Source organism: Cibotium barometz, chromosome 57 (genome assembly GCF_041138505.1).
Source record: "Cibotium barometz isolate CiBa-2024 chromosome 57, ASM4113850v1, whole genome shotgun sequence".
Classification (NCBI taxonomy): Eukaryota; Viridiplantae; Streptophyta; class Polypodiopsida; order Cyatheales; family Cibotiaceae; genus Cibotium; species Cibotium barometz.
In genome coordinates, this window is record NC_141102.1 from 9,050,651 (window position 1) to 9,075,901 (window position 25,251).

The following is a 25,251-nucleotide window of genomic DNA, read 5'->3' on the forward strand; positions in this document are numbered from 1 at the left end:
GTTCACAACCTCGAGCAAAGAGGACAGCTTTACTTTTGTTGAAGAAAGGACATGTGAAGGCAGGGTTTCAAAAGGCTGCCATGAAGGAGGCAACAAGAGAGATAACCAAGCTTTTTGTGCAGTGTGGATTGTCCTTCAATATTTTGCGGACTCCTCGATGGAGGACAAAAATTAGAGCAATCTCACGCATAGGTTGTGAGTGGGATGGTCCCTCATATGAGGCCTTATGTACTATAGAGCTTCGGAGAGAGAAGCTAGCAATTGAGACAGAGATGGAGCCTCTTAAGGCTACTTGGGTAAAGTATGGCAATTCCTCTACCCCATTGGTCCCTTTATGCAGGCTGATTCCAAATGAAGCCATACGTACAGTTTCTAGCCAACTTGAGGTGTTTCGTGATTCCTTTGACTGCCATGGCTATGTCGAAGCATCTCCTCCTTTTTTAGTTTCACTTACACGTCCCGGAAGCTCTATGTATTTTGTGGTCACACAAATAGACTTGCAAGAATGGGGACCATACTGGGTGGTACAACATGACAGATTTGAGGATGAAATCAGAGGAACTGAGTGGGAGGATCTCAGTGGTAAGAAGTTTCTTGTTTGGGATGGCAATCATCGTGTGAAGGCATGGATGTCTCGAGCGCGCGAAGGTATGTTCTTTTGAATGTCATAGAGTGATTTTATGCAACATTAAAAGTAATATATTGTAATATCTTTATTTTGTTTTCTCTAGCTTGGTCTCAAGAAGCAAGAAGGAGAATTGCTATTGGCTTTGCGATCTCAAAATGAGTAAGTGATCTCTCTCTACTTAATTACGGACATTGTGAAGTCATTGTGAAGTTCTTGGCTCATTGTGACTCTTTACAACAGATTGGTGCGCACTAGTGTTACACCCACATTGTCACATGAGTGCTGCATCATGCTGAAGTCCTGAGAATCCTACTGTAACAAGTGATCTAGGTTGAAAACCATACATAAGCATGAAAGGACTAAAACCTGTACTCGTATGCTTAGTACTGTTATATGCAAATTCTAACATAGGAAGATAATCCTCCCATGACCTCTGTCTTTTGGATACATATGCCCGAAGCATATACTCCAAAATCTGATTCACTCTTTCAGTCTGGCCATCAGATTAAGGATGATCTGAGGAACTCAAATTCAAAGTTGTTTCCAACTTCTCAAAAACAAGTTTCCAAAAATCACTCGTAAACTTAGAGTCCCTATCACTGACTATGTCTTGCGGTAACCCGTACAGTCTAAACAATTGCTCGATAAACTGTCGTGCTAATTGCGTAGCTAGAATAGTCTTCCAGGTCGGTAAAAATCTAGCCATTTTTGTCAAGCGATCTACCACAACCCAAATAGAATCGTGGCCTTGATGTGTTCTTGGCAATCCAGTAATAAAATCCATGGAAATACTTTCCCATTTATTACCTGGGATTTGCAAAGGATGCAACAACCCAGCCTGTCTAAAGCGTTCAGCTTTATTTGCCTGACAAATTTGACACTTGAGAACATAATCTTCTACATACCCTTTCATCTTTGGCCAATAAAAAGTGTGTTTCACTAATGATAGCGCGTTCTACGAGGAGATCCGGTGGGATTTTGACACCTAACAACCAAGATAGCGAACTGGAGTGCCCCTTGAGATCCACTGGAAAGTCTCAACGGGACGCCAAGTCAAGGTGGGTGTTGAGCCTACCCAAAAACCACACGACTTGTGCCAGTTGATCTGTGCTCTTGATGCACGGCAAAAAACCTTGATCGCCTCCGCGAACCCTGGAGATTCCCCACATCTCCTCAAAGGAAAGCTGCTGTGTCATCTACAAACTCTGAGTCAAGCAGTTCCTCCTACGTGCGGAGGGGAAGACACAATCCTTGAAGCCCGGTCTCCTGGGCTGAGAGAAAACTACTCATGGCCTCGGCAACGAATAGGAAGAGGTAAGGTGCCAAAGGACAGCCTCAAAGCCTCTGAGAGCCTCTCTGGCATGGCACGTGTGATCATAATCTCATTGAAGGCAGCTCGAAGGCTGCCTTCCATGAGGTCCCAATGACGAAGAAAGAAAGAAAGACTAGAAGCCCTTCCGCCCCCGGGCATTTGTCCCTAGGTAGTGCCGTCACCGCCTCCACCAGCTTCTCCGCCATGAATGGAGTCAATAAGGAGGAGGGGGGAACCACCTCTCTCATGTGCCGCCAAACCCTCTCACATGCGTCCCATCACCTGTGGGGATAATGGGACACCTGTGAGAAGCGACTCAAAGAAATCAGTGGCAATGGCTCTCACATGGGGGGGTAAGAAACAATAGGTCCATCCTGGCTACGCAACCTACGAATACCATCTCTCCTCCTGTGGGGGCCGGCTATCTCAAAGAAATCCCCTGTGACTCTGTCACCGGCCTGAATCCAAAATGAAGCTTTGGCATGGTACCTGTACTCTGCCCTCCTCTCCTCAATGGATCTAATCTCCGTGCAGGCGGCAACAAGCTGACTCTCAATCCATGGGCTATCTGGGGAACTCTTCCGAAGCTGCTGTAAAGAGGCCAGACCCCTCCTTAGGCTCCTCTCCTGCTCTCGAAATCCCTCCAATCTGCTCTGCACTGCCTAACCGTTGATCTCCCCTAGGCCAACATCGAATGTGCACACAGCAGAGCCTGAGGTAAAGTCTAGTCCCGCCCATATCTGCTCTATCTTGCTACAGATCTCGGGGTCCTAAATGAGGCTATCCAAAATCCTAGAGCTCGCATGCATGCTTCGCCTTACCCATAGGCGTTAGATTATCGTAAGGAAGTGGCTTCACAAGATTGCTACCCCCAGCATTCATGCCCATCATAGGGTCAACATTTCCAATTCCCACACCTGGCATGCCATACATTCCAGCCATGTTTCCAAACATACCATTATGCATACCGGGCTGCATGCCCCAATACATATTTGCTTGCATTCCACGTTGCATGCCCCCAAACATGTTTCCTTGCATTCCAGACTGCATACCACCATACATATTCCCCTGCATACCAGGCTGAAAATTTGCTCCAAAAGTCCCTAGCATACCCATGCCTCCCTGAGGATAACCCCCAGTCATGGATTGGAACATAGAGCCACCACCAAAATAGCCTGGATGCATAGTCTGCTGAGGGACAGATGGCTGTCCGAAAAAGGAACTCTGAGAATTAGCACCAAAAGTCCCTGGCATACCCATGCCTCCCTGAGGATAACCCCCGGTCATGGATTGGAACACAGAGCCACCACCAAAATAACCTGGATGCATAGTCTGCTAAGGAACAGATGGCTGTCCGAAAAAGGAACTCTGAGAATTAGCACCAAAAGCATGTTGCATGTTCGGAAACTGTCCAAAAGATGGATCCTATGGGAAGGCAGCACTATGACCCTGAGGAAGGTTCTTAGAACGCACCTTCTTCTTCTTCTTTTCAGGCTCAGAACGGGATCTCATAAATTCAGCAAACTTCTCACTTTGTGTGAGCTGCATAAACACATCCATGACACCGGCCAAACGATTTTTAAACTGAGCATCATCTTCCTCTTTACTAGGCATATCTTCTAGCTGTGTTACATCCTCATATTGCTCATCATCTGCAACCTGTTCTCCTGCAAGAATATCCTCAGATTCATTTCTCTCAGGAGAGGTCTCTTGATCTTCCTCTTCATGATAAAAAATATTCGTCTTCTGTATCAGACATGCTGCTGAATTTTTCAGCGATGACTTTCCTCGAGTCAACCACGAGCTAACCCCCTTAAGAAAGTTGATGATGGGTCCCGGCCTCTGGTAGAAACCAAAGTGCGGTAGCCTAGCAGTCACCCCTCCACTTGTAGTCCAAATATAAAAACAAATTTAATTGGAGCTAGAGTGCCCCAAAACTGAAATGAGAACGACACCTGTTGACCCCAAAGCTTGGCGCCCCTTTCGATATTTCTTTATTCAAATTCAAAGTGATGTAAAACTGAGTACAACACAACCAGCCAGGAGAATACACCTGTATGTCCAATCTGGCAGCCCACAAGACCTCTTAGCACAGAGGATTCACACACAGATCTGTGTCCCACAAAAGCAACACTCTGTGTTTCCCTCTGATCAGCCAAGACCATTCAGCAGGGCAGCCTTGAGCACACATCTAGCATATCCCAAGTACATGGTTCCACAATACAGTTCACATATACATCCACTGTCCAATCTCTGTTTCCACCCTTTCAATCTGCCATACCCCTCCTCTCACAAGGGGCCAGATAACACAAGTCTGGAGCAGACATAAGCTGGACAAGTTCAGAGCTTACCAATTCAGTGCGTGGTTCTGCACTCGCGAAGCCAATCGTACCAGTTTGTACTTGCAAGAAACTGTCTGTACTTTCCTCCCTGCAACCACTTGACTGATGCACCAACTGTGCTCTAAAAAAGCTCTGTCTGCAGCTGGAGATGCACCGCCCACTACTGTTCAGGTCTGAACAGAACTGAAACCAGCTGTACCTGTCCGTACAGGTCAGTAAAACCCTAATGTACCTGTCCGTATAGTCTCTGCAGCCACCTATACCATACAGATCAGTACCTGCACAGCAGCCGCCTGCTGTCTGTTCCTGCCAGCGCAGCTTGAATCAACGCCGCATGCACCTGTACCTGTCCGTACACCAGTACCTGCAGTCGTACAGCTGCCACGTGGACTGTACCTGCAGCTGTCGACTGTACCTGCCTGCAACAGAACTGCAGCCGCCTGTACTCTGGTCGCCCAGCGCTGCCTGCAACCACAGCCGTCACCTGTTCTATACGGCCTGCAGTCTTTAGGTCTGTACGGCCAGTACTGTACGGGCACTTCTGTATGTAGTCAAAAACCAGCAGCAACCAGTCGACCTACTTCTCCTCAACGCATGAAGCTTGCACGTAATCCCAAAAGCAAGAGAGAGAGAGATGTGAGGGAGGCGTGTACCAAAAGTGGAGTTTCCTCCCTCCAAAAATATCTAGGCCCCTTACTTTAATGTTTATTAAAGTTTCCTAGGGGCCACCCATGCTTAGAACATTAAAATTCATTAATGTTCTGGTCCCCCTTCACACCTGAAGATGTCCACACATCATTCTCTTTGTCCGGGCACCCCAAATGTGAATCATTTAATATTTATTTTGCTCAGCAACCACCATGCCCACACTTGTGCTGTTCCATTTTCACAGGGTCATGACAAACTCCTTCAGCTTCAGTGGCTCAATCCTTGATGAAATCTGCAAACATTTGAGCCCTTCTTTGCTCCTGTTCTCTTTTGGTTCTCCAAGAAATAAATTCTTCGTCTCTCATAGGTCATCTGAACTGCTGAAAGTCATGGTACTCCTCTCATGTCATGGCCGCGGTTCCCATCAAGAATTTCTGTAACCACCTCATGGTTGTTCCCTTCATGAGGCCCATGGTCTCCCTCTGCTCTCGACATGGCTCTGTCACCCCAAGAAAGTTTCTTCAAGAGAAATCCTGCTCTGATACCACTATAAGCCCAGCGGGGCGTGCCGTGACAGACTCAACCATGTGTCCAAGAGATAAAAATATAAAGATATAGAGAGAGAGGGGGAAGAGAGAAAAGGGAATGGGGATCTTGCACAATACGCCACATTGAGCGAGGAACAAGCCTCGCCCCTTTCAGGAATTTATTCAGGAACAATCCACGGGCACGCTGGCCAGGATCAATACAATTAATGAATACAAAACAAACAAATATGCCGATGTAGGATATCCAAGTCGATGTCGTTGTCGACGTACAAGATCTCTGATGTCGAGCACACCACGGGGATGACCCACAAGTATCTCTCACCGCGCTAGTACCAAATCCAAATATCCAAATCTAAATCCAATGAATCCAAGTCCAATGAGGCAAATCCAAGTCGAAGTCGAAGTCCAGATCCAAGTCCTGTTAGAAGTCATCTCCTGTCTAGATTTACATACCAGGGCCTTTGTTGTGGGTGTGCCCACCCTTATCAGGTGTTTTATCATTTTTCCTCACTCCCCGCATTTTTTCCCCTATTTTTTCCTATTTTTTCTATGGCTTGGGAGGCAGTTTTGAGTTGGCAGGAGCACTGAGTAGCTGGTCGACTGACCCAACGGCAGTCGTGGACCCCTGTGCTGCTGGCCGACTGGGCATATTCAGTCGTGGGCTTCATTCAGTGCTGGCCGACTGATGCTACAGTCGTGGAGGTCTTTTCAGCAGGCCGACTGCAATTCTGGGGGGCAATAGGCCCCCAGCCCCCATACCATATTTGTATCATATTCGGGATCTTCTTGTATATATCAAAGCAGAGTTACACGCCTACATCTCTCTCTCTCTTGTGCTGTTTTTTCTGCCTGCGTTTTTGCTCGTGTTCCCAGATCTAGTCATCATCTCCGCTGCGTATTCTGACATGGTATCAGAGCCCAGGCGTGTGTGGTCCTGGGCGGCTCAGGTGTGTGTGGTCCTGGGCGACCCCCTCGCGCCTCGGTGGCTTGCGGAGCTCGAATCGAGGAAGGGTGTTGGAAGGTTGGCGATTTCGAGCTTGTGATCTATGGCTAGAAGGTACCTTGGATTATCCCATAAGTGGAAGCATGGGAAGTTGAAGAGCCATATATAGCCTAGAGTGGCACCTTGTCATAGTCATCTCCTCCGGCCGGTGTTTTGGGAGGCAGCTCACCGGGAGATGGGAGCCCGGTGGAGGGATGCTGCAGTGCCCGTTGGGGGTGTTCGTGGTGCTCGATGGTGATGCGTCTCCTACGTGCGTTAGTCTTCCGCTGCACATTCTTCTTTGTTCCCACCCACCCACCCTTTTCAGAGTACATCCCCGCAATGGCAGATCTGTTTGAGATGGTCGAGAGACGTGAAGATCCCGACACTCCCCGCGTTCCCGGTGGACTGTCAGTTGGACGGGAGCAACTACGGCATATGGAAGGTGATGATGGAATCTGTTCTGGAGTCTTACGACCTCGCCGATTTCGTCGTTGTTGGTGTTCCACGGCCGGAAGTCGAGGAAGGGGAGTTACCGTCGATCCGAAAGGACCGGGAGGCCCAGACACACATGTGGGATCGTGTCAACGCCAGGGTCCGTTCGTTTATTTTCCTCAACTGCACACCGCAGGTAATCAATCATGTGAAGCATATGACGCTGGCCAGAGGTATATGGCAGCATTTGGCCTCACTTTACAACAGGGTATCGCCCATGAAGAGGATTTCCTTGGAAGTACAGATGCGGGTTATGAACCCTGCAAAGTCGTCGACGATGCGGGAGCATATTAACAAGCTGCAGGCTCTTCAGCAGGAAGTTCTTCAGGCTGGGAAGGAGATATCGTCAGAGGACATGGCCATAACATTGCTGTTGCACTTGCCCTCTTCGTACTCAGCATTTTACTCGTCTTTGATTACCAGTGGCAGGCTCAGCACTATCACGTGGGAGGAGCTTGTGCCCATGGTCCTGGACCAGGAGGAACGATTCACGAACCCTCCTCAGGGTGGAGGTTCGGAGGCCTTTACTGGCCAACGGTCGAAAGGCCGTAACTCGGGCAAAGGGAAGGCTTCATCGGAGAAGTCTTCTGAGAAGAAGTCTGACGCTGACCGCGAGAAACTAAAGGCAGAGAGGACCTGTAATGATTGTGGCGAGAAAGGCCACTATTGGAGGCAGTGTCCCAAGCGGAAGACCGAGAAGGGTGAAGACTCCTCAGCAGCAATCATGAAGACTTCGGCTTTTGTGCACCTGGAGGTGGTGGACACCGATGTTTCATTTTCGCGGATACTCCGGAGTGGATTCTCGATAGTGGTGCTTCCAGGCACATGACTCCTTCCCGTTCCGGTTTACAGGATCTCTGCAAGCTTTCTGGTCATATTCTTACTGGTGATACGTCCACTATCCCAGTTCACAGTGAGGGCAGGATGGAGATAGTTCCCGATGGCAGAGGGGGGAAGCATTCCTCCCAGGTGTTGTATGTTCCGGCACTTGGTTTTCATCTGTTGTCAGTGCATCAGGTTTGCAAGACTGGCGTACGGGTGGAGTTTGATGAGCATTTTGTTACTCTCCGAGATAAAGCAACAGGCCAAGTGGTTTGGGAAGGTGGAGTGGATCATCAGGTTTGCAAGACTGGCATACGGGTGGAGTTTGATGAGCATTTTGTTGCTCTCCGAGATAAAGCAACAGGCCAAGTGGTTTGGGAAGGTGGAGTTTACAGGCTTTCAGCACTCTCTCTCCCAGGTCCTCAGGTTTGTGATGAGTGGCAGTCTGGTAATGGCCACTTAAGTGTGGATACGCTGCAGGTGCGGGCTTTCCGGGACCAAATGGTGGATAGCTTGCCAGTAGATGGCAGCAGTAGGCAGGAACTTTCCAGTACTGATGTTGGTAGTTCTTGTGTTCATCAGTCAGAGGAAACTGAACAGGTAACTTATGCTTTGATGTCTCGTCGTGTTCGGGACAAAGAACCTCCAGTAGATGAGGATGTTCTTTCCACGGGGACCTTTCGGAAAGCCAGGCAGGTGGCAGGTGCTTACTTGCAGAAGGAGGTGGTTTCTCCAGGCTTTGTGGTTCCGGATTCAGAGGGGGTGGTTGACAGGTTTCATCAGGTTTCCAGGACTTGTTTGTGCACCGAAACAGGTGTTGATCCTTGTGAGCAGTATGATGTCTCTGTGACTCAGAAGCTGTATGGCTCATTGATCTGGTTGATGGACACCAGATTGGACGGGAGCTTCCTAACGAGGCAGTTGAGCTCATGGTTGCAGATGACTCTTTGGGAGGCAGGATTGCGTTTCCTGTGATTTCTGCGGCATGCGAAGGATCATGGACTCTTGTACACAGGAGGGGGATTGTTGGATGGAGTCCGACTCCGCGGTTGGAGTGACTCGGTTTGGGGAGGAGATCCGGACACAAGGAGATCTACTTATGGCCCAGGAGCAGTTTTACGGAATACAGTGGTTGGGTCGTTGGCTACTAACCCATGGGATCGGATGGGGTTAGGCTGGACTGATGGATCCGTAAATCGAGACTCAACTTTTGTTATTACGATAGATAAAGTAAATCCCGGGCAGTAATTGTTCTATGGATAGGAATCAACGGCTGTGCCTCTTGAATGGGGAAAAAAGCGTTGATCCCAATGATCCAAGTGCAAGTTTCTTCCTTGATCTGATCAAGTATCTTGAAGATGCAATTGGATCAGCTTGATCAGAAATGATCTTGACTACGTTAGAGTAAAAAGTTTTCTTGGTGGAATCACCCGTGCTTTCCGGTAAAGGAAGTTTTTTCGGGTTCGGTTTTGGAACAACCGATGGATTAGTCTCTTATCCGGATATCCGTGGGTGAGGCCCGTATGTGGGACCCCTGTCTCCCGCGCGAGAAGTGCTACTTCCGCTGCAGCAGGAGGTTACATTGCAGGTTTGGGCTTCCACTGGAGGAACCCATGGTCATCCAGAGGCACTTTGTTCGTGAACAGATCGTTGCTGATGACATCTTGCTAGAGTTCTGTTCGACGGAGGACAGTACGGTGGACCTCTTCACGAAGTCGCTCTCTCAGGATTTGCTCAAGCGGCACCCCAGCTCCCAGTGGTTGGTTTCACAGCCAAGAGCTGAGAGGGGGTGTTAGAAGTCATCTCCTGTCTAGATTTATACACCAGGGCCTTTGTGTGGGTGTGCCCGCCCTTATCAGGTGTTTTATCATTTTTCCTCACTCCCCGCATTTTTTCCCCTATTTTTTCTGTGGCTTGGGAGGCAGTTCTGAGTTGGCAGGAGCACTGAGTAGCTGGCCGACTAACCCAACAACAGTCGTGGACCCCTGTGCTGCTGGCCGACTGGGCATATTCAGTCGTGGGCTTCATTCAGTGCTGGCCGACTGATGCTACAGTCGTGGAGGTCTTTTCAGTAGGCCGAGTGCCTATCTGGGGGCATATAAATAGGCCCCCAGCCCCCATACCATATTTGTATCATATTCGGGATCTTCTTGTGTATATCAGAGCAGAGTTACACGCCTACATCTCTCTCTCTCTTGTGCTGTTTTTTCTGCCTGCGTTTTTGCTCGTGTTCCCAGATCTGGTCATCATCTCCGCTGCGTATTCTGACAAGTCCAAGTCCAAATCCAAGTCCAAGTTCCATAACCAAGTCCAAGTCCAAGTCCAAATCCAAGTCCAAGTTCCATGTTCATGTCCAAGCTTCATGCCTAACCTATATGTCCAAATTCCATGTTTATGTCCAAGCTTCATGTTCCATGTCCAAGCTCTATGCCCAAGTTTTCCATGTCCAAGTCCAAGAAACACTCGCTCATCCCATTAGTAATCTCCACAACTCCTATAGCCTTGTCCATGAAGAAAACCATGGAAAAGCTCTTTCTCGCAAGAAAACTGATATAAAACCTGTTTTAATGGTTTTTGGGCAATAAAAACATCCAAAAAGCAATTTTTAGGGTTTTTGGAGCAGTTTTAGGGTTTCTAAAATTTCTGTCCGTACAGTTCCGTACATGCGTCCGTATTGCCCATGCATATGCCCATACAAGTCTAGGGCTAATCGTACATCTGAAAAGCAAGTTGGAGAAAGTGTTGATGGCGAAGAAGAAGCTCTCCATGATCATAATGATGCCCACACACTCTCCACAATCTCTTTCAATCTTCAATGATCTTATTCATGGTACTACAAGAGAAGTCCAATCCTTTTTATACTTGTAAGAGACCCTGCTTTTTGCCGAAAAGCCTTCATGCTTTTGCTTTGCCTTTGTCTTTTTATTAAATATTATTAATAATAGCCAAAGTTCTTGATTTCTGCTTTTACAACTTCAGGGCCTTGGTTTTTGGCCCTAGGCTTTTAGCTTTTTGGTCCGGCTTAGTCTCCTCTTTCCAATGGTGCCCTTAGCGCGCAGTCAACCCTGTTTCACTTTTTGCTTTTTCTTGCTTTTTGACCAAGAATGGTGCTTTTTCTTAATCAAACCTTATGGACCCTGTCCCCATGTCTTCTTCCACCTGTCTGGTGTCCGGGCATGGGTTTCATCATGTGAAATACAGCTAGGAGGACCAAATAGTTACATTCTCTGGCATAGAGAGTCTAGAGTGGTGAAAAACCCCACATATCCGAATAGGTGCTACTATCTCCTCAAACATATCTATCCCTTCCGCCGGAAGACATCGGAAGAAGCTATAATCCACAGGCTTCCCCAAGATCCTGGGAGGCCCACCTTGGGACTCTAGCAGGAGAGCCCTCACCGAGGAGGCGGCATTGGTCATCTCAACTGGCTCAAAGAAACGGTGAATCAAGCGGCGAACGGAACTCGCCAGCTGCCTCTGCTCCGGGTCGGGGGCTGCTAGGGGCTGATGGGAATGCTCTGGAGAGGCGGTTGAAAAGGGGGGGGGGGGGGGGGGGGGGGGGGGGGGGACTGTTGCGAGAAAAGTCCGGGGCAAGGATGGGGGAGGGGAGGGGGGAGGGGAGGGGGGAGGGGGGCAAAGAGGCTAGAGAGAATCGCTGCTGGGAGATATCCACCGGAGATGAAGACTGCTGGGAGAGGCTCGCCGGGGCCACAGTGGGGTCTACTGGCCTCACTGGGCACTAAGAGCACGGAGAGGAGTCTTGACGAGGAATCGGCCGCCAAACCAGGGGATCAAAGGGGCCCGCACTGTGACTGGAGGGGGCCCATCGCCAACGAGTAGGTGCTATGATAAATGCTCAAAACGGTTCTCTGACAGAACTGAATCCTCCTGTACTCTGCCAACCTAGCGCGCACAGTGCCATGGTGCTCAGCTCTGGTGATCAGCGGCGCGGGCCAACCGTCCGCCACTCTCCGACAGTTGGGGTCGTCCATGGTCGGGACCTGATGCTCTGCTGCCTGTGAACTTGCCTCCCTCTCGGCCCCTGGTGAGGATCTGAACGAGGAACGGGGGGAACCACCGGAGGCAGTCTCCTGGACCGACATCGAGAGCAAGCTTTGGCAAGATGTCCCATCTGCCTGCAAATGAAGCATTGACCTGGAAGACCTGAATACTCCACGCGTTGCATTGTGGGGTGGCCCTGAAGGCAGGGAATAGATATAACGTGAGGCATTGAATCCAGCGAGGCAACACAGATTTGGAGGGATGGAATCTCAGCTGCCCATGCGAGGGCCGAGGCAACAATTGGGGGGGATTCCATCACTTTCCCGATGGTACCACCAATCACCGGGAGAAGAGGAAGGTATTCCTTCCTAAGGCTTGGGAAGCAAACTGTCACTGGGAAGCCCGACACGCCAACCCCAGAGGGTCAGACACACGGTCGACCGTGCTGCCACCGTGCAAAGGCGGCCTCTGAAACCGGCCTCTGATAGAAAACCAGAGTGCGGTAGGAGCAATCACCCGTCCACTTGTAGTCTAGATGAGAAACAAAACACAGATTGGAGCTAAAGTGCCCAAATCTGAAAACACAGCGACACCTGTTGGCCCCAAAGCTTGGCGCCCCTTGCGGTATTTCTTTATTCAATTAAAATAATATGGATGGCTGAGTACAACACAAAGACCAGCCAAGAGTTTACACCTGTAAGTCCAATCTGACGGCCCACAAATCCTTCTCAGCACAGAGGATCTATGCACACAGATCTGTGTCTTCAAACAACACACTGTGCCTCCCTCTGATCAGCCAAGATCACTAAGCAGGCCAGCCATGGGCATACATCTGGCATAACTCAAGTGCATGATACATCTTCTCAGCTCAAACATACATATGCTGTCCAATCTCTGTCTTAATCTCTTGTCAATCTGCCATACCCCTCCTCTCACAAGGGGCCAGATAACACATATCTGCAACAGACATCAAGCAATAGAAAGAGAGATAGATGAACAGAAACAAAGCTTACCAAGTTCAGCTCGTGAAACAACACTGGAGGAAGCAACAGCACCAATCTGTGCTTGCAGGCACTTGAATCCACAACCCTGCTTCACACGTGTGCTTGCACTTGCCTGTATCCTCCTCCTGATGCTCACTCCTATGCTGTCCTTGAAAGTACAGATCTGAAAAATCAGCACTGTACTTGCTTGTACTTGACGGTACTTGCTTGTACTTGACGGTACGGGCTGTTTCTGCAGAGAACCAGAAGTAGCCGCCTACTGAGTTTTGCTGTTTATGGCCTGTGCTGTCTGCTACAGAATTATCCAGCACCTGTACTTGCCCCAAAACTGGCCGTACAGTGTACCTGCAGAAAGTACAGAGCTGTACTTGCAGTCGTACAGCACTGTACAGCCTGTTTTCAACAGTCGCAGCCACCTGTATCTGTCCCACAGGTCTGCGCCTCTCTGCCCACAGCAGTTCCTGCTGGTCGTACAACACTGTACGGTGATTGTACGGCCTGTTCCAGCATACAACACTCAGAAAACAGCAGCTACAGCCCTTTCAGCAGTCGCCCCCTTCTTCCACAGCTTTTCCACGCTAGGATTCAAGCGCATGAAGGAAGCTCCTCTTTTGCTACACGATTCCCCAAAAAGGGAAGAGAGAGAGAGAAGAGAGAGAAAACTCCTCCCCAATTTAATCCCTAGGGCCCCAACTTTAATAAGTTCCTAGGGCCACTAAGGCCTAGGGGCAAACTCCAATAAACATTAAAAATTAATGTTTCTAGTTCCCCCCTTCACACCTAGGGATGTCCACACATCTTAAACACTGTCCGGGCACCCCCCATGTGAATCATAAAATATTCTGACTCTGCAACCACCATGCCCACACTTGTCCTGCTCCATTTTCACAGGGCCATGACATACCCCCCTCTTGAAAGATGGCAAGCGTCCTCGATTGCATTCTGGTGATGCATCAAAATATCCAAAGTGAAATATACAATATGGCAAGATCAGCGTCCCAATCTCTCTGAGCCATACACATGTATCAACATTCACTGCAAACCAATGGCATAGTAAAAGTCCAAGTTGTATACCACTGCGAACCATACATATCCACAAAAATCTCCATGTGACTAGTACACATATATCATAGAAGTCCCATAAACAGATGTACTGTCAGCCTCAGTACCTTCGGATGAGATAAAATCTGCACCAAGCGACCTCTAGATGTCATCTGAGCCTGTCTGTATCAAGGGAGTGGAGGTGCTACCCCCCTCTTGAGCATCAGGTAATGCTCCAGACCCATGCTCTGCTGAACCTGAATGAGCCACAAGAAGAGTCGGCTCTAACTCAAAGGCATCGAGATAAAGCTGCAAAACTTGAGGTGAATCTGTTAAGTCACCTTCCTCCATCCACTTCGCATCCATCGGTGAATAGTTCTTGAACTTCACAAGATAGCGACGGGAAACTTTACCTCGTACCTTCCTTTCTTTATGTGCCAGTATCTGCTCTGGGATCAGAACCTCATCAAGTTCCTCAACTTCCGGCTGAGCCTCATCTGATACATCCTCAGGCACATCCCCACGGAAAGGTCTAAGAAGACTCACGTGAAAAGCATTGTGAATCCTCCAGTGATCTGGTAACTTCAAACGATAGGTTACCTCACCAATCTTTTCCAAAACCTGAAAAGGCCCATAATATCGCATACTCAACTTAGGGAATAAGCACTCTTTACCCTTCATCTTCTTGAGTCTTGCCTTTTCAAAGCGCAAAAGAACCCAATCACCCAATGCAAACTGTAAATCACGTCTATACGGTCTGCGGCTTTCTTTTGCTTCTGCTGAGTTTTCTGGAGGGCCAACTTAACTCTCCGATAAGCTTCATCCAAGCTCTCCACATACTGATCAGCCTCAAAGATCTTATCCTTTGTATGCAAAATGGGTGGTACCTTCTTCCCTCCTTCTACAATCTCAAAAGGCGCCTTGCCTGTCGAGCTATGTACAGTGTTGTTATATGCAAACTCCACCAAAGGAAGATACTTTTCCCATTGTTGCTTGTGCTCTGACACATAACACTTGAGAAGATCCAACACTGTAGAGTTAGCCTCTTCTGACTGACCATCTGTCTGTGGATGAAATGACGATGAAAACTTGAGAGTTGTACCCATGTTGTCAAACAACCCTCTCCAAAACAAACTCGTCATCCGTGGATCACGGTCACTAATGATAGACGTAGGCAAGCCATGATCCTTGAAGATGTTCGCCATGAACAACTTCACCATATGATCCACTTTAATTGTCTTCCTCACGGGAATGAAATGAGCCTGCTTACTGAACCTGCATATGATAGTCCAGATGCCATCATTTCCCGTTTGTGTCCGTGGAAGATCAAATACAAAATCCATGGCAATGCTCTCCCAAGGTCTATCCGGAATAGGTAAAGGCTGTAATAACCCTGGTGTCTTCTGACGGTCAAACTTTACCTTCTGACATACGATGCATTGCCTCACAAAGGCATCAACATCTCTTCTCAAGGTTGGCCAATAAAAGAAAGTCTCCACTGCTTTGACCGTGGCGTCAATCCCTCTATGACCTGCATACGGTGGAGCATGACTTTCAATCATAACCTTGAGTCGCAATGGCCTGGTAACACACAGTCTGCCATGCATCAATAAAAACCCATCTCTGAGAGTGTAATGCTCATGCCGCTGACCCTCAGACATCTGATCATACAACTTTTCAAAGTCCTCATCATGGGCATACTGCTCTTTCATTTCATCAAGCTCATGATGATAAGCAAGTGAAACGGCAGAGACCTATGGCTTGCGTGACAAAGCATCTGCCACTACATTCTTTTTGCCTTCCACATGCACAATCTGGAAGTGAAACATTGACAAAAAGTTTGCCCAACGCATATGCTTCTCTGAAAGCTTAGTCTGCGTGAGGAAATATCGCAAGGTCTGATGATCTGTCTGCACAGTGAAATCAGCCCCAAGCAAGTAGTGTTTCCATGTAGAAAGAGCGTGAATTACAGCCAACATCTCTTTCTCATACACCTGTAAATGCTTCTCGGCATCTTGCAAAACTCTACTCTCATAGGCTATCACATGTCCCTCTTGCATGAGAACTGCACCAATGCTACTTCCACATGCATCACACTGGACAACAAAAGCCTTTCGGAGGTCCGGTAACACCAATACTGGGTCCGAAGTAAGCTTTTCTTTGAGCTTTTTGAATGCTGTAATTTCCCGATCAGCCCATCTAAACGGAGTTGCTTTCTTCGTCAAAGCATGAAGAGGCGAAGCAATTTCAGCAAAGTGCCGTATGTAACGCCTGTAATAGGAACACAATCCTAGAAAACTGCGTACATCATGCACGGTCCTCAAAGCTGGCGAATTAAGTATTGCTTCCACCTTTGCTGGATCCATACGGACTCCATGACCAGACACAATATGCCCCAAGAAATGTATATCCTGCAAGAAAAACTCACTCTTCTTGCCATTAACCACCAACCTATGGTTTCTGAGTTCTGCAAACACAATGGCCAAATGCCTTCTATGCTCTTCCTCATTTTGTGAATGCACAATCATATCATCAAAGAATGTGCCCACAAACTCTCTATGAGGCCTGAAAATCCTGTCCATCATTCTGTTAAATGTGGCAGGCGCATTTGTCAAACCAAAGGGCATAACCAAGAACTCATACAATCCAAACGTGGTTCGGAATGCTGTCTTATGCACATCCTCGGGTCTAATGCGTATCTGATGATACCCGCTTTTCAAGTCAATACGACTGAAAACTGTGGAGCCCTGTAAGCGGTCCAAGATGTCATCGATCCTCGGTATGGGGAATCGATTCTTGATGGTATTCTTATTCAGCGCCCTGTAATCAATACACATGCGCCAAGAACCATCCTTCTTCTGCACTAAGAGCACAGGTGAGCAAAAGGGTGATGAGCTAGGCTGAATCAACCGCTTATTCAATAGCTCCTGCACCTGACTCATAATCTCTTCCTGTTGGGCTGCACTAACACGGTACGGCGGTCTATTCGGTGGAGTACTACCAGGAATCAGATCTATGGCATGATCTTCTGGCCTCTCAGGAGGTAATTCTCCTGGCAATGACTCGGAAAAACAATCTTGAAACCCACTTAAGAAATCAGCCCTGTCCTTATCTAACATTGACAAATTAGACTTAGACTCATCATCCTGTGCATCCTTTACATAAATCAAGTACGCGGAAAGATGCTTTTTCATTACTGATGAAATCGCCGAAGCGGATACAATAGGAACAGATTCCCCTTTGAGTTTTACATCCAATACATGCTCTTTCCCTCTATGAGTCAGAGTAATTTTCCTATTGTAAGTATCCACCACCGCATGTACCCTGTGGCACCATGGCATCCCCAACAAAACATCACAGCCATCCAAAGGCATGATGAAGAACTCCTCGCTGTCCACATAACCCTGCAAATGAAGCCGAAGCTTCCCAATGATAGGAGTAACGGGTTCTGCATACCCTGGACAAGCCATATTAGCCTCATGTAACGGCCCCATCTCCTCTGCGCGAATCCCCAATCGGCCAGCCAAATCTGGTGAAATGAAGTTGGCTCTAGCACCTGTGTCAAAGAAGATCAAAGCATTCTGATCTCTCACTTTGCCCCATGCCCTGCACAACTCTGATGCTTCACCACTTAGCTGCTCCCCCACAAGATCAGGAACTAAGCCTGCAGAAGGCTTTGGTTTCTTTGGCTTGGGCTCTCCTTTATTGTCAGGGTCCTTCTTGGACGTTCTTTTGGGACAATTGAATGACATATGCCCCTCTTCAGTACAGTAAAAACACTTTTGAGCATCTCTCAAAGCCTGTCTTTCCTCAGAAGTCCTTTTGGGCATTGGCAACTTCTTATACTTTGTCTCTAAAGACCCTTTAGCATCACGAGAAGCATGCCCAAATTTTTCAGCTTTCTTGCTCAATTTCTTACTGCCTTTAAACCCAGATGAACCACCTGTAAGTAACGCATTAGCTGTCATAGCATTTTCAATCATCTGTGACATGTTCGTTACTCTTGTCTTTATACAGTAATCTCGTACCTCTTTGGGCAGCCCACAACAATACTTCTCTACCTGCTCAGATAATGGCACAGCACGATAAGAAGTCACTGGGAGTAGAGCTTCCCAAAACTTCTTGTTATAATCCTCCAAACTATCACACTTTGAAGCATCCAGCTTGTGCCATGCGGTCATAACATCCACCTCAAATGTAGATGTGAGCCATACGGAAGAGAAAACCTGTTTAAATTGGACCCATGTGGTGGGTGCTATGCCCTGCAAAAGAAGAGTAGACCACCACTGCAAAGCATTGCCCTTGAGAAAAGTGGCAGCTTTCCTCACCTTCGAGGACTCTGTGTAATTTCCACCAGAAAAAGCAGCATCAAACTGCTGTAAAAAGGTAAGTGCCTTCAATTTATCCTTGGCCCCACTGAAAGTGTCAAACTTCACTGCAGCTCCCCCTTCCTTGTAATCCTTCGCCTTTCCCATAGGCGTTAGATTATCATATGGAAGTGGTTTCGTAAGATTGCTGCCCCCAACATTCATTCCCATCATTGGGTCAACATTTCCCATTCCAACACCAGGCATACCATACATCCCAGCCATGTTTCCATACATTCCATTATGCATACCTGGCTGCATGCCACCAAACATATTGCCTTGCATCCCAGGTTGCATGCCTGCAAACACATTTCCTTGCATACCGGACTGCATACCACCATACATATTCCCTTGCATGCCAGGCTGAAAATTGGCTCCAAAAGGCCCGTACATACCCATGCCTCCCTGAGGATAACCCCCAGTCATGGATTGGAACACCGAGCCACCACCAAAGTACCCTGGATGCATGTTCTGCTGAGGAATAGGTGGCTGTCCATAGAAGGAACTCTGTGGGTTAGCACCAAAAGCATGCTGCATGTTCGGAAACTGGGCAGGAGATGGATCCTGTGGAGTGGTACCACTATGACCCTGAGAAAGATTCTTTGAACGAACCTTCTTCTTCTTTTTCTGGGGCTCTGTGCGGGGCTCTGAGCGAGATCTCAAAAATTCAGCAAATCTCTCGCTCTGTGTGAGCTGCATAAAAGTATCCATAACACTAGCCAAGCGATCTTTGAACCGAGCATCATCATCCTCTTTACCATGAACATCTTCTGGCTGTGTTACATCCTCATAAGGCTCAACATCTGCAGCCTGTTCTCCTGCAAAAATATCCTCAGATACATCTCTCTCAGGAGAAGTCTCTTGCTCTTCTTCTTCATGATAGAAGTACTCTTCCTCTGTATCAGACATGATTGCTGAATTTTCAGCGATGGCTTTCTCCAAAGCAACCACGAGCTCACCCCCTTCAGAAAGTTGATGATTGGTCATGGGGACGGAACCTTGAAACCGGCCTCTGATAGAAAACCAGAGTGCGGTAGGAGCAATCACCCGTCCACTTGTAGTCTAGATGAGAAACAAAACACAGATTGGAGCTAAAGTGCCCAAATCTGAAAACACAGCGACACCTGTTGGCCCCAAAGCTTGGCGCCCCTTGCGGTATTTCTTTATTCAATTAAAATAATATGGATGGCTGAGTACAACACAAAGACCAGCCAAGAGTTTACACCTGTAAGTCCAATCTGACGGCCCACAAATCCTTCTCAGCACAGAGGATCTATGCACACAGATCTGTGTCTTCAAACAACACACTGTGCCTCCCTCTGATCAGCCAAGATCACTAAGCAGGCCAGCCATGGGCATACATCTGGCATAACTCAAGTGCATGATACATCTTCTCAGCTCAAACATACATATGCTGTCCAATCTCTGTCTTAATCTCTTGTCAATCTGCCATACCCCTCCTCTCACTAGGGGCCAGATAACACATATCTGCAACAGACATCAAGCAATAGAAAGAGAGATAGATGAACAGAAACAAAGCTTACCAAGTTCAGCTCGTGAAACAACACTGGAGGAAGCAACAGCACCAATCTGTGCTTGCAGGCACTTGAATCCACAACCCTGCTTCACACGTGTGCTTGCACTTGCCTGTAATCAGCACTGTACTTGCTTGTACTTGACGGTACTTGCTTGTACTTGACGGTACGGGCTGTTTCTGCAGAGAACCAGAAGTAGCCGCCTACTGAGTTTTGCTGTTTATGGCCTGTGCTGTCTGCTACAGAATTATCCAGCACCTGTACTTGCCCCAAAACTGGCCGTACAGTGTACCTGCAGAAAGTACAGAGCTGTACTTGCAGTCGTACAGCACTGTACAGCCTGTTTTCAACAGTCGCAGCCACCTGTATCTGTCCCACAGGTCTGCGCCTCTCTGCCCACAGCAGTTCCTGCTGGTCGTACAACACTGTACGGTGATTGTACGGCCTGTTCCAGCATACAACACTCAGAAAACAGCAGCTACAGCCCTTTCAGCAGTCGCCCCCTTCTTCCACAGCTTTTCCACGCTAGGATTCAAGCGCATGAAGGAAGCTCCTCTTTTGCTACACGATTCCCCAAAAAGGGAAGAGAGAGAGAGAAGAGAGAGAAAACTCCTCCCCAATTTAATCCCTAGGGCCCCAACTTTAATAAGTTCCTAGGGCCACTAAGGCCTAGGGGCAAACTCCAATAAACATTAAAAATTAATGTTTCTAGTTCCCCCCTTCACACCTAGGGATGTCCACACATCTTAAACACTGTCCGGGCACCCCCCATGTGAATCATAAAATATTCTGACTCTGCAACCACCATGCCCACACTTGTCCTGCTCCATTTTCACAGGGCCATGACAGCCTCCACCGTACACAATGCAAGGAGGCTCAGTTGCATGCAGCATGACTTGGTCTGACACCGCTGGCGAGTAGAACTCCACTTGGTAGTAGCCACACCCCATAGGATGAATGTCTGTGATCTTCGCAGGCTCACCAATGAAGGGGGGGGGGGGGGGGGCGGCACAGAGAAGAAAGGGGCGGGGGGCAGCACGGGCTAGGGAAGGAGGGTGTGGCAGGCGCAGGCGCAAAAGACAAGGGGGGCAAGACAGCGGCGGCGCAGCAGCAAAAGGGTGGGGGGGGGCAGGCAGGCAGGGGATGGCGGGCGCAGGGGGACACACAGAATAACGCGAGGGGGGGGGGGGGGGGGGGTAGGGGCAGGGGCAGGAAACAGCCAGGACGGGGGGGAGCTCAGGGCGCACGACTGAAGTTCATTGGGCATGTTGTCAATTGGCTGCTTTTGGTTAAGAACATTTCATCCTAGTATGATAATGCCTTTTGTGTGCGGACACCCAGGCCTCTTGCCAACTATCTTCAGCTTCCTACTAGAGATATCCTCCTACTTGTTTGATGCAACTCTCTTATAATAATCTCGTCATTATGATGTACCCTAGAGTCCCTCATCAATATAATGTAACCATAGAGCCAAAACACACAGAAATTGAACATACAACAATGTAGTTACATGAGTTAGATGCAGCACTTTTCTTCACAAAACATAAAAAGACAGATAAGTACCTGGGTGAGTTGAGTAGTCTTTCCTGAGCCCGTTTCTCCAACAACTACCACCACCTGATTCTCTCGAACCACCTGATGATAGCCACATTGATTAGCAAAAAAATAATAACTATATTGTAACTTGTTCATCATCCCGATTCCCAACATCAACATAACAACATGCTCATACCACTAATGCACTAATGAGACAAACCCACTTGCGTAAAGTTAGTGAATCGGAACTTACTTGAAGTAGTTCATCCCGAACAGAAAAGATGGGAAGATACTGGCGTTGCTCTGCTAAAGTTTTTGTCTTTGCAAACTCACTCACTGCTTCCCCCTTCTCCTTCATATGCACCGCAAATTTGGCATTCTCCTTGAAGTCCACTTCTCCTTCATCCCCCACTGCTTCCTTGTCAGCGTCCACCTACACTTCCCCAAAACACACTTACGTCAACAAACTAGTGTGATTCAGGCTAGTTAAACAACCACATCCAAGGCAAATCCATGCAGCCTCCTGTCAGGGATGGATGCGCGATTTGTCCATCCAATTGCCAACCTGCATTGCACGGGCAGGATTGCTGTGTGACCATCCTCAGCCAAAAAAAAAAAAAAAATCTTATTCTTTACCTGTTCGGATGTTTTCTCAACTCCAAGAATATCTCCAAGCTTTGAACCAGCCAATTCCCAAAAGCGTTGACGGGATTTGTTCATGCTCTGCTTCTCACGAACTTCCCGGACTAGTGCTGAACCTTTCCGTGCTATAAGAGCCATGTCTGAAGTAGGATCTTTGACTGGCATCACTGGCTCTGCCTGTTTTGTGTAGACAACTCTTCCATCAAGAAAGGGTGGCTTTGTATCTTCAACAAACATAAGCAAATGCATAGGTTAGAGGATAAAAATCACATAATGAAGCAACAAAAAAAAGCACTTCAGAGCTACTATAAGCCTTCAGACTCTAAGCTCACCATGAACAAGAAGAATTACGCGTGCTTCTTCTTCGTCGTCTATCTCTGTCTGCACTTCTGTTCCTCTGACAGCTCCGGACCTCAATAACTGACGGTCTTCCCATTGTGCATTGTCTGCACTCAGTTGTGACATCTTCTTGCTTTGTGCTAGGGTCATTCTTGTCCCATCACGGCGTGTCTGCCATCCATGAAGCCAAAAGTCAGAACCTTAAAATTCAGAAGGTAATCAGAATGTAAAATCACAACCAGCAAAACCACACACCAGACGTTTAGCCATGTCTGCCTCCCTTTTCTTGAAGGTAGCTTCATCACCAAGAAAAGGTGCCATGTTGTCGGACTCCATCACCAATCCTCCCTCTTCTCTATCATACCTGGTAAAATCAGCCAGTTTGATGCTGTTAGACAGGTACTCACTGCTAAGACTCAAGAACATCAGGAAAAGAGAACGGCGTCTAATCACCAAGAGCGATCTGCCTCACGCTCAGCTTCCTCCATTTCTGCTTGTGAGAAACTATGCAATTCCTCCCTCTTCTGCCACGTATCAGCACCAATATCATCCTCCTGACCATGGAACCACCAATCCTTGTCATGGACACTCTAAATACTTTAAACAAGTGCATTGATCTCCCTTTGAAGAAAGGCATCCATGAGATGCATCATGTAAGCTCACGTTAAAACAACTACATCGATGGCCTGAATTCCTGATAATATAACCCCGTAGGCTTTGAGTCAACTTCACAAGAGCAGTGTAAAAATTCACACCTCTTCAGCTTGAGACGTTCTTTGAGCTTGAAAACGTAAACGCTGAGATCTTGCGCTGCCTTGAGAGTTAGGTGTTCGACTAGATGCTCCACCTGCTCGAATAGGTTCTGGAGAGGGGGAAACCATGTCCCATGGGGAAGGTGATGCTGCAGAGCTCAAAACAAATAAAGAAGCCAGCTTGAAGCTGATGCATGTGATAGCAACCCGCACCTTAATGTATGGAAGTAAAGCCCAAATCAAGGTGATAAATGCGATGGCAACCAACATTTGATGAGATAAATTTATGACAAGAAAACTATGAATGAAGAGCCAACTTTACCTGTGCCATAAGGAGTATCGCCTCCTTCCCAGGGAGAGACCAACCGAGACTCCGCAGGTGATGGGGGGATGTAGGGTGATCGAAAAGAGTATGATTTTTCATGCACAGGAGTTTTTACTCGATTCGGAGAGTCACGCATAGGTGTCCTTCTATTCGGCGTGTCATCCCACTCCCACCTTCCATCATCCCAGTCTGACTTGGCTGCAAAAGAAGGGAAGGATGGAAAGCTTTGGTTTGCTTATGATTGTGCAGTTCTTAACTGTGCTTATTTGACTTCCACTCACAAGCTTTTGAGTAGTAATCTTTAATTAATTATTAATTCACATGCCATAACAGTTCTAAGCAGGTCTTAAGTGCCTAGAAGGAGATGCACAAACCTGATCTTCTTTGTGGTGTAGGCTCAGTCCTGTAGCTTCTTCCTTCATAGTCTCTGTTATGCCTGCGGGTATCCCTGTAGGATCTGTCAGAAGGTGGAGGCATGTCTTTCGCTCTTGAGCTGCTGTGTGAGGCAGAATTCTGGCAGAAAGGGTCAGAAACTCAGATAGGTAAGTAGCTAAAGTAAAATCTTACATATTTCGACTTGGCATGACGAAAAACCTATACCGTAGCATTTCGGCGATCTCTTCCTCCATCTGAGATAGTCGAGGAAGCTTCTTGATTCACTCCACCTATCCATTTGAGCATAAAATGCCGTTATTGAGACATGTTTCATCGAGTGTTTCTTGCATCAAGTGTATTAAACATAAACTGAAGACAAGCATAGATTAATCAGTAGACTAACCAGGGTGTGAGGGTGAGCTTTCTATTCGGGAAACCCTGTAATTGCGTGAACGTGCAGGATCCCTTTCCACAGGGCCATTCCCCTCATCTGATTCATCTATTTCATCATCCACTTCATCATTCGTCGCAGCCATTGACGACGATGAAGATGTAAACTGACGCTTTCTAGGTGTGGCTCTAACTTCTGCAGCGTCCCGTTTGGTTTGGGCTAACACATCAAGCCCTGTACATGGAAGAGAGCAATGATTCAGAATGAATGGGATGGCAAGGCCCAGACCAGTATGGCATGGCCTCGCCCAGCATGACGTGGGCCGGGCAGGACCGGGCATGCATGGTCTAACCCTTCACATGAAATAGCAAGAAAACTTGAATAATGGGCAATTACCTAGAGTAGATTTCCGTGCAGCAGGTGCTTTAAAAACGATTCTGCTGCCGGTGTCCTGCAGCCCTCCTCTACTTTCCTGGGGAGGGCCCAGCAAAGACTCCGAATGCCGAGTGAACCCATCCATGGTACTGAAAATTAGGGTTTTTTTCTTAAACACACACTCTCTCTCTCTCTCTCTCTCTCTTTCTCTCTCTCTGTGTGTGTCTGTGTGTGAAAATTAGAGCTTGTTTCTTGAAATCTCTCTCTCTCTCTCTCAAAATTAGAGCTTGTTTCTTGAAAACACACTCTCTCTCTCTCCCAAACCCAGGCGTCTACACGCACCTCAATACGCCACGATGAGGTCGGTCTGCGAGAAATTTACAAGCATCCTACAGGATGTGATTCAGAGGCATTTCGGGTTTACATAACAATCGCTTTTTTTGTGTGTGTCTGAGTGTTTTTTTTTTTAGGTCGGCTTTTATATTAACTTAGAAAAAGAAAAATATATCCATAAAAAGTTTAACATGGAATTCAGAATTGCCTACATGTCCTCTTTGAGAAGATTAAGGGCCTTTAATCTCCCCCAGTGCATGCTCATGGTCTGGGCATGAGTTGGTAGTCTTCAATGGGCAGGGGGTTTACACACCACCCAAGCCAGAATCTTTCAAAAGGTTAGTATTCAATGCATTATTGACAAAAGAATGCAAGTGTACTTGAATTTGATTGGTGGGATGAGTGGGTGCCCAAGTTTGGGCAGCCAACATTGGTTGCCCATGAAAGTGATTATCAT

General features: G+C 47.6%; 1 protein-coding gene across 1 annotated transcript in view; it reads right to left on the bottom strand.

Moving 5' to 3' along the window:
* The window catches only part of EMB3011 (RNA helicase family protein), a 35,625-nt gene extending 10,706 nt beyond the window's left edge, over nt 1-24,919 (bottom strand). The window contains exons 1-13 of the mRNA XM_086791713.1: nt 24,804-24,919; nt 24,483-24,610; nt 24,099-24,320; nt 23,921-23,985; nt 23,695-23,833; nt 23,318-23,518; nt 22,999-23,144; nt 22,697-22,797; nt 22,499-22,607; nt 22,237-22,414; nt 21,899-22,128; nt 21,516-21,695; nt 21,290-21,361 (exon numbers count right to left, since the gene is read on the bottom strand). Coding sequence (XP_086647839.1) covers nt 21,290-21,361; nt 21,516-21,695; nt 21,899-22,128; nt 22,237-22,414; nt 22,499-22,607; nt 22,697-22,797; nt 22,999-23,144; nt 23,318-23,518; nt 23,695-23,833; nt 23,921-23,985; nt 24,099-24,320; nt 24,483-24,606 — 1,767 coding nt within the window. The 5' untranslated portion in view covers nt 24,607-24,610; nt 24,804-24,919. The remainder of the gene's footprint in view (nt 1-21,289; nt 21,362-21,515; nt 21,696-21,898; nt 22,129-22,236; nt 22,415-22,498; nt 22,608-22,696; nt 22,798-22,998; nt 23,145-23,317; nt 23,519-23,694; nt 23,834-23,920; nt 23,986-24,098; nt 24,321-24,482; nt 24,611-24,803) is intronic.
* Nucleotides 24,920-25,251: the final 332 nt, after the last annotated feature.